Below are 9,419 nucleotides of genomic sequence, written 5' to 3'. Positions count from 1 at the left end.
CTAGGTCTCAGAAATGGGAGCACTTTTCTACCCTACCCTCCCTCCTACAAGCCTCTAGCAGCTTCAGACCTGATCTGTCAACTAGTGATGCTCCTTGTTCCTTCCCCATCAACCTTCCTCAAACACAGATAAGCCATAATGATATTTACCATCATGGCAGATAGGAGACATGAGGCAGCTCCACACAGACTGGGTATTTTGTTCTTGACTTGACTGACAACTAGCACAGTACCTGGCACACACTGGGCACCTAATAAGTTATCTACTGATCTAAATAGCATGGGGGCGCCTGGGTGGCTCAGTCGGTTGGGCGTCCGACTTCGGCTCAGGTCATGATCTCACGGTCCGTGAGTTCGAGCCCTGCGTCAGGCTCTGTGCTGACAGCTCAGAGCCTGGAGCCCGCTTTGGATTCTGTGTCTCCCTCTCTCTGACCTTCCCCCATTCATGCTGTCTCAAAAATGAATAAATGTTAAAAAAAAAAAATTAAAAATAAATAAATAAATAAATAGCATGATTTAAGGCCTTTTGCTCCTTGCTGAAAATCCTTCACAAGGACCAACTTTGACTTTACAACTAGAGGTTAAAAATCTTAAAATGCCAGGACTTCATAAAGTTAGCATAAAGATGGCCATTTTATAAAAGGTCCTGTCATCTATTTAGTACCTATGATTTTTCCTGCTCTGATAGGATACATCAAAGGAGAAGAGTGCACAGAGGGACAACTGGGACCACCAAAGACATCGCTACTTAGATCACCATTTCTCCTGTAACTACCACACTCAACTGGACATGGAGATTCTTATTATGGGTAACTATGCCAGAGAAGATAGGCAAAAACTTGTGGTTTGAACCAAAGGGAGATTAACACTGCTTCCTATAATTTTTGAAATTATTACTTTAATTTTTAAAATTATAGAGATTTTAATGTGGGTAAAGTTAGTATCTATACACTTAGAAAAACCCAAAAAACAGCTCTCCTATTTGCTTCTGACATCTGATCCCCAGGTTAGAGGCAGCCACACTTATTATATAAAATTACTTATGCCTATGCCAGCATGAACGTGTATTCTCACTTTTTAAAAACATAAATGGTAGAATATTACGTTTTGTTTTTCAAACATAGCTTATTTTATTATACAGAAACATAATTCTCTGAAAATTAATTAAAAGTTGTTTGATACAACTTCAAATTGGTTTTAACAGTCAGTCACTAACAGAAAACAAAAGGCAATTTTATTACATTTAAGCACAAACATGAAAACAGCAGACTCATTTCTCATCTTTGACTTGTTTCTTTTCACTGTCTTCTTCCATTTCAAAAGTGAATGGTTTGTCATAACCCATTAGGTGGTTATAATCTTCAGGGTTTGGAAAGAGCACTGGATTAACTAACAGTGATTTTGTTTTAGCGTAAAACGTGGTAAACACATGTGTGCTGTCTGGAATCTTCACGTCATTTTGGTGAAACACTGTACTCGTTTCTGAAAGCACAACATTATAAGTAATGGCTTTGTAAGTGTCTGTTGTAGCTTCATGGTACAACCGAATGACATAGCCTTTTGTAACAAAGTGAAGCAGTGCTGGAGTGATCACCGTAAAGCTTCCTATGATGCCATAAAATAATATTTGCAAAGGCAGACTTCCAAATATAATATTATTTTGTGCAAAAATGTATGGTAGAAATGCAAGGCTGATGACACTTGTAGAATAAGAGAAACATTTCACACCTAAATAGGAAAAAAAAATGGGAAAAGATTAATATATATAAATTTTATAAAACAATCAACCTATTCAATTAATACTTCCACCTTCTTATAGCATCACCAAAACAATAAAATCAACACACACACATAGTGATTATTATTTCCTAGGCTCTGTCTTTACATACTTTATTTTATTCACAAAATCTTTGAAAAAGCACTATGAAATAGACGGATAATTATCATCATCACTCCCATTTAAGACATGAGAAAAACAATGCACTTGCTCTGTATCACAGAGCTACCAAGTGGCAGAACTGGGATTCAAACCCAGGCAATTTGACTCTAGTGCCCAGGCCACTGACCAATACACTGCACTGCCTCTCCAGGTAAGAAATCTGCTTTAGGGTTAACTGGCCCTCTATCTCAGTTCCCCAAGAAAAGATTCAATATTACTCAAAGATCCTTATGAATACTATAAAAGTTAATTCAGCCAGCAGATTATCAAATAAAACTCTATTAATAAGCACTTCCACATATCTAACATTAAATGTTTATATATGAGGCTAACATTATCAGGCTAAGTGCCCAGGATTAAAACAGCAAACTACCAAAACAAACAAACAAAACCGAAAACAAAACAAAACAAACACCAGTGGTTAAGAAACACATGGGAAGTAAGGCACCTGGGTGGCTCAGTTGGTTAAGCATCTGACTCTTGGTTTCAGCTCAGGTTATGATCCTACAGCTAGTGAGTTAGAGCCCTGCAATGGGCTCCACGCCTGCTTGGGATTCTCTCCCTCCCTTTTTCTCTGTCCCTCCCCCACTTATGCTGTATCTGTCTCTCTCAAAATAAAAACTTAAAAAAAAAAGAAGAAAGAAACACGTGGGAAATATATTCAACTTCTTTATCAATGAAAGACATTCAAGTTAAAACAGTGAGATATTTTTACCTGTCACATTAAAACATTAAAAATCAATGACTTCTGAAATGCATAGTTAAAAATGGTTAAGAGACACCTGGGTGGCTCAGTGGGTTAAGCAACTGACTCTTGATTTTGGTCAGGTCATGATCTCATGGTTGGTGAGATCAAGCCCCACATCAGGCTCTGTGCTGAGGTGTGGAGCCTGCTTGGAGTACTCTCTCTCCCTCTCTCTCTCTCTCTCTCTGTACCCCACCACTTGTGCATGCTCTCTCTCTCGAAATAAATAAAAATAAAAAACATTTAAAAAATAAAAATGGTTAAAATGGTAAGTTTATGTTACATATATTTTACCACAATTAAGTGACTTAAAATGTAAATTTCTAGAAGATCGACAAGTTGAGATCCTAGACAAATTGGTTATAAATTTAACTTGGAAAAACAAAGTAAGAAAAAAGGGTGGGAGAAGTTAGATATTAAAACATAAGTCTATAATTATAATGGTGTGGTCCTGGTGCACAATAAAACAGATCAGTTGAACAAAATGGAAAATCCAGGAATAAACCTAACTGCATATGGAAATTTATATACTTTAAATTTATATACTATACATCTCAAATACGTGGGCAAAAATGGTGCTAGGACAACTGGATAGCCATATAAAAAAGATAAAAACTCAATCCATCCCTCATACCATCTACTAGGAAAATTCTAAATAATCCTGATATTTAAATGTAAAAAATAAAATCATAGAGATAGAAGAAGAAAATATCCATGCAGTCCTTCATAATCTGAGAATGGGAAAACTTTTCTAATTATGACTCAAAACACAAAAGCAATCAAGGAGAAAGGTAAATCTGATTAAAAATGTACATGGACATAAACAAAGTAGAGACAAATGAGAAAAATATTTGCAACTTATATCACAGAGTGTTAATATCCCCAACATATAAAAGGTTACTAGGATATGAGAAGATCAATAACCCTGTCCACAAACATGCAAGAAATAGAAGCAGATGGCTCACTAAAACAAAAATAACCACAGCCCTTAAACAGAAGAAATGTTAATAAACCTCAAACATAAGAAACATGAAATTAAAACCACGGTGAGATATTGTTTTCCTCCCAAACTGCCAAAAACCAAGTTTGACAACATACTGTTAATGAGGCTGTAACACAGTCTCATACATTGCTATTGGTTACAGGCTTAATTATCTTGCATCAGTAATTTAAAAATAATTCCTTCCTTCCTCCCACAGGTAGTTGCTATGACACTGGTACACATACAATACAATACAATACAATACAATACAATAGGGATACAATGCGGACCAAGATGCCTTCTATAAAAGCCACCTTAGTCCTTCCAACTACCCTTTTTTCCCCAAGACTTTTGTCACACTATGGTGGGTTGAATAGTGTACCTCAAAATTCATGTGTACCCAGAACCTCCAAATGTGACCTCATTTGGAAATAGGGTCTTTGTAGACAATCAAAAATTGAGATGAGTTCATCCAGGAACAGGGTGGGCCATGACTCCAATGAGAATATCCTTGTAAGGATAAAACATGACAGAGACACAAAGAAAACATGGCCCTTCCCAACACCGATTTCAGAATTCTAGCTTTCAGAACAGGGAGAACAAATTTCTGTTGCTTTAAGCCACCAAGTTTGTGGAAACTTATTACAAGAGTCCAAGGAAACTAATGTACCATATACTTTATTTTGCCTGGATTGACGTAACTGTCATTTTCTAAACAATATATTCTGGGCTTTCCCAGCTTCATGTCTTTGCTCATACTACTCCATGCCTGGGATGCCCTTCTTTCACACCTCTTCATGTTCAAATTCTTCTTAACCTAAAATGAGACTACTGTGACATTAGTTAATTATTTGTGGAGGAATTAAAAGGAACAATCAACTAAAAGACTCTTCAAATGTCTTTAAAGTAGGATCCATTTGGTAGTTTAAAGAATCTCCAAGAACGTTACCTCTATCTTAATGTCTCTCAGTTTTACATAGAAAAAGTATTTCTCTCTCAGTTCCTACATAAAAAAAATAGTAATCAGGGGCGCCTTAGTGGCTCAGTTGGGTAAGCATCCGACTCTTGATTTTGGCTCAGGTCATGATCTCACCGTTTATGAGTTCCAGCCCCGCATCAGACTCTGCCCTGATAGTGCAGAGCCTGCTTGGGATTCTGTCTCTCCCTCTCTCTCTGCCCCTCCCTGGCTTGAGCTCACTCACTCTCAAAACAAATAAATAACCTTTAAAATAAGTAAAGAAATAAAACAGCAATCTCTATAAAGTATATACAGTGACTTTCTATCACCATAATGTTGAAAGAACTCAAACATTAAATTCTTATAGAAGTTACAATTCTAGAACTTGGAATACCATGGATGGCTATGCTCTTCCACAAATATGACATCCTAACCCCATGAAAATTAACCATTTATATTCTCATCTTTAAAGAAGGAAGTCAAATGGAAATAAATAAATTAGTAAGCCTTCCCTGCATTTGAAGTAAGGGTCTGCTCAGAACAAAGGGTATTATGGGTATCACTGTTAACATGTCTAGTAGTTTAAATCCAGGTATCTCAGGTCAGAAATGTGACAAATGCTCAGTGGCCTACTTATGTACTGACTCCTAGAGGAATTTCTAACCACTGAAAATTAATTTTTCCAGTAACTTCAGAACTCTTCTCAATAGTGATTACACTCAGTCCTTATTGCCAAAGTTTTAAATATCTACACAGTCCTCTAAACAGTCTATTTTGATGCCTCACACTTGAGAACTTACAGATTCCCAGAGTAAATTAAAAAAAAATTTTTGGAAATTTATTTATTTTGAGAAACAGAGAGAGTGAGCAGGAAAGAGCAGAGAGAGAGAGGGAGAGAGAGAATCCCAAGCAGGCTCTGCATGGTCAGCACAGAGCCCCACAAGGGGCTCAAACCAACCAACCTCGAGATCACAACCTGAGCCAAAACCAAGAACCAGCCGCTTGACCGACTGAGCTACCCAGGTGCCCCTGCAGAGTAAATTTTAGATGATCAGTTGACACCAGCATAATCAAAAACAGGAATGCAAATGAAGGTGCTGAGATCTTGTGGCTGACCTGGCTATAAAGTAATCCTTCGGATATTTCAGGTTATTCTTTTAAGATTATTAAAATGAGATACAACCTCAGGAACTTGAACAAATCACATACCTAAGTTCTTCTGACCTTCCCTAATAAATTATTCCATACTAAATACCAAATTAAGAGCTAAGGAAAGAGCTTCAAACTTGTAGTCATTTAATACAGTTTTTCTTCCCTATTAGTCTCTACCACCTACAAAAGCCACTAAACATGTTTCTTGAAAATTCTAAGGTGAATTGAAAAGCTGTAAAAGTAATGTATTTTTTTAATTATGAAAGTATTATATGCTCATTTTAGCTGCCGAATTAAAAAATATATGAAGTAAATGTGCAGTCTCTCAAAATAACTACTCTTTAAGGGGTATTCTTCCACATTTTTTCTCTGCATACTCAAACATTACACAAATAAACGCACACTTCTTGTTCTGTTTTACTTTGTTGTTAAACACCTTGGGAGATGACCAAAGGATGGAAGCTTTAGCACCCAGCCAGAAGATCACACAGCCATGAACAGTCTTCAAAAATCTTTTTTAAATCTCCTAGAAATGCAAGGGTCTCAACCTCTGAATCTTGCATTAAGAGGACACAAGAAAAAAATATATAACCTAATTTTTCCTCATATCTTGTGATTAAGAGGTACTAAAATAAGAGGTAACATCCTAAGTACATTTTACAAAGGAAATTACCCTCACTTTTGATTACCCACCAAACACTGTTCGGGCCAGATTCCCAGTATAAATCAGCCTTCCATCTTCTGATTTTTCAAGCTGTGTATGTAAGCATTGAACACACCTTTCCCAACAAAGAGGTATCTATTGAAACAGAGACCATTATAATGTGAGTACATAATAAAGTGCATTTAGACCAACTTTTAATTTTCTTTAAGTGTATTTTGTAAATTATAATGAAGAGTAAAAGAGAACTTGTCACATACGGTTATTTAAGGAATTCTCAGAGCTAAAGAAATCAAAGTAACAAAATCTCTTTCCTGAACTCCAGTCACAACCTGCGGAGTTGGAGAGTGAAGACCTAGGTTTGCACCCCAGCTCAAAGCCTTCTAGATAAAGCATGACTTTGAACAACTAAAAACTTCAGTAGAACAGTCTCTTCCATTCTATGGCTAATGAAAATGTCAAAAGTTTAAGCGTATTAGTTTTCAAAAAACAAAATCCTCAATGTAACGTAAATAAAACACTGCAAATTCAATTTGTTTGAAGTCCAGACCGTCTTTAATACTTCTGCATCTCCTTGCTTCCCTTGTTCCTCTTAATATTTCACTTGAAATCCTGTATCACATTTCACAGAAGAGTTCCCCGAATGTCTAAAAATTTATTTCACAGTACACACACTTCAAAATGTAAAAGGCATGCCTGATCCATTTATGTTGAAATTTAATGAAATTCCAATTCCCATATTAGGCATTTCCAAGTTTCAATCTTGTTTACTAATCTTGATACTTTACAGGGCAGGATTAGGAGACAATTTATTCAGATAAAATGAGAGCATTAACGTCCCCAACCCCTTTTTCCAAAGAGCAAAATAATTCCTTACAATAAGCTCACCTAATAAAAAAAAAATAGAACAAACTTAAAGTCCGGTTATCTGAGTTCTTTCAGTTCAGTCTCCAGATGGTGCCTGTAATGTTGCAGATTAACCCCTCCGAGCTTCCGCTCAAGGATAGAAAGAGAAGAGTCGGCACCCACGAGCTGGGTTTGCAACCACCTGTAAGTTACTCAGAACCGCCCAGAAAATGACCACTTTCCAACGGATATTCCTAGACTCGTGGGTGCTGTAAACCCCGGGATCCCGGGCCGGTTCCCGAGGCCGAGGCCCGGTACTTCTGCGCTGCCCTCAGAGAGCTTCTTCCGCACCAGGGTCACCAGGCCGCCGGGGCGGGGGCTCCCCAGGCCCGATCTACCCTCACTCCCCCACCTCCACCCTCACCGCCCACCTCCACCCTCACCGCCCACCTCCACTCCCATCCTCTCTCGGTCCGCAAGCCTTCAGACTGCCGACCTGCGTTCGCACCCGACTCCCGAGGAACGGCCGGGCTCCCAGCTGCCCTTCGCTTCCACCGCCAACCAGCCCCGGGGAGCCGCTGCAGGAGGCCACACGCGACGAGGCCGCGGTAGGGCCTCGGAGCGCGGCAGCCGCCCACGGCACTGTCCTCTTCCCGCCGAGCCGAAGTCCGGCCGCCCACGGGCTGCCCAAAGCCAGAAGCAGCATCCCGCGCGTGACAATTGGCGGCCGACGGCGCAACGGCGACAACGGGAACCGCGAGGCCCAGCTCCCAAACCGACCGCAGCTGGGACCAGCCGCGTTCGCTCCGCCTCCAGAAATCGGGGCGGGGGGTGGGGGGGGGGGGGCAGGCTTGGCCTCACGCGCGTGCGCAGAACTCGCGGTCTCCCCGCAACCTTGGCCACGCGCGTTCCCTGCGGACTGAGCTCTGAACGCCGCCCACCGGAGTCTGGTTGCAGGGATCTGCCGACGACCATCCTGGGCGCAGCTTTACTTTCCCATACTTTAGCGCTCTTTAGGAGAATGTGGAAGGACAGAGGAGAGGGAGAGCCATGAGCGGAGGACAACGCCTGGAAGCCAGGGTTAAAGTCTTTCATTCTTAGTTGGCGTCATTTTCTAGGCCCCCAAAACTATCTTCTTTCCGGAAAATGAATCTGGCCTGTTACCACAGAATAATAATGCGATTTGGACAAAAATGAATGGTAATTTAATCCAACCATTGGATTGGGAGAAAATAAATGGAATTTATTCATATAATCCTGATACTTGTCAAATACCTCTTCTGGAATCCTTCGCATCCATATACACGTTTCTTCATTACTTGTTTAAGAGGTATTGAAGACCTATTGTGAAGACTAAGGAGCAGAGGATATAAAGAGACCGCATAAAATTGGTCAGCTGAGTCTTGAAGGATGAGCATCCAACTAGTAGACACACCTTTGTTTACTATTTCAGAACAATGTTTTTGACTCCAGATGCTATTTGCATGTAAGAAGATCAAACTAAAAGTCTAAACTAAAGTTCTTGAGAACTCCAGATCCTGTTTACTTTTTTTTCCCCTGGGTATCCAAAAGGATAAAATTACACTGCTTCTTTATGAATAACTTCATTTTCTTAAAGTTATTTTCCACTTACTTTTTTTTTTTAAGTTTATTTATTTAGAGAGAGTGCATACACATGCGTGCACATGACTGGAGAAGGGACAGAGAGAAACGAAGGGAGAGAATCCCAAGCAGGTCTGCTGTCAGGGCACAGAGCCTGAGGTGGGGTGGGGAGGACTGGATCCCACTAACTGCAAGATCATGACCTGAGCCGCAATCAGGAGTCCCACGTTCAACAGACTGAGCCACCCAGGCCTTCCTCTTCCACTTAGACTTTTAAAATTCTTCTGTTTAGTGTAATTGATTCTGCAAATAGCATTTTTCCATTTTACTGATATATGTCTAAAATTTTCTTTTAATATAGTGTTTTAATATTGTTACAAAAATAAATTGAGATATATTAGAAATGTTTCATTTATTTGAGCAAAAATTTATTCAAATTGGGCAGCACCAAACTGAAAGTGGTTAAGAGTCCTCCATTGAGAGGAGCTAGTGGCAACACAGAGAAGACGAAGAAGCAAAGCAAGGAAGTTATTTC

General features: G+C 39.5%; 1 protein-coding gene across 2 annotated transcripts; it reads right to left on the bottom strand.

The window, feature by feature from the left end:
* Positions 1 to 1,211: 1,211 nt before the first annotated feature.
* On the bottom strand, positions 1,212 to 8,073 carry TMEM70 (transmembrane protein 70). 2 transcript variants are annotated; one of them, XM_042973426.1, is made up of 3 exons: positions 7,779 to 8,073; positions 6,469 to 6,574; positions 1,212 to 1,727 (listed from the first exon to the last, which is right to left on the bottom strand). In XM_042973426.1, exons 1-3 carry the CDS (start codon positions 7,986 to 7,988, stop codon positions 1,270 to 1,272), a joined length of 774 nt encoding a protein of 257 aa, XP_042829360.1. In that variant the 5' UTR covers positions 7,989 to 8,073; the 3' UTR covers positions 1,212 to 1,269. The 2 variants fall into 2 exon arrangements, with proteins under 2 accessions (XP_042829360.1, XP_042829361.1); XM_042973427.1 differs by having other exon boundaries at positions 7,791 to 8,073.
* Positions 8,074 to 9,419: the final 1,346 nt, after the last annotated feature.

The sequence above is a fragment of the Panthera tigris genome, chromosome F2 (genome assembly GCF_018350195.1).
Source record: "Panthera tigris isolate Pti1 chromosome F2, P.tigris_Pti1_mat1.1, whole genome shotgun sequence".
Lineage (NCBI taxonomy): Eukaryota > Metazoa > Chordata > Mammalia > Carnivora > Felidae > Panthera > Panthera tigris.
Note: the sequence above shows the minus strand (reverse complement) of the source record. Positions and strands in the feature narration are given on the sequence as shown.

What these genes read in the sequence shown, in the direction of transcription:
- TMEM70 (XM_042973426.1), bottom strand. Translation starts at nt 7,988, where the DNA reads ATGCTGCTTCTGGCTTTGGGCAGCCCGTGGGCGGCCGGACTTCGGCTC. An exon ending in GGAGTCGGGTGCGAACGCAG is followed by an intron (nt 6,575 to 7,778) that starts GTCGGCAGTCTG and finishes CTGTTTCAATAG; the next exon opens with ATACCTCTTTGTTGGGAAAG. An exon ending in TCTGGCCCGAACAGTGTTTG is followed by an intron (nt 1,728 to 6,468) that starts GTGGGTAATCAA and finishes TTTCCTATTTAG; the next exon opens with GTGTGAAATGTTTCTCTTAT.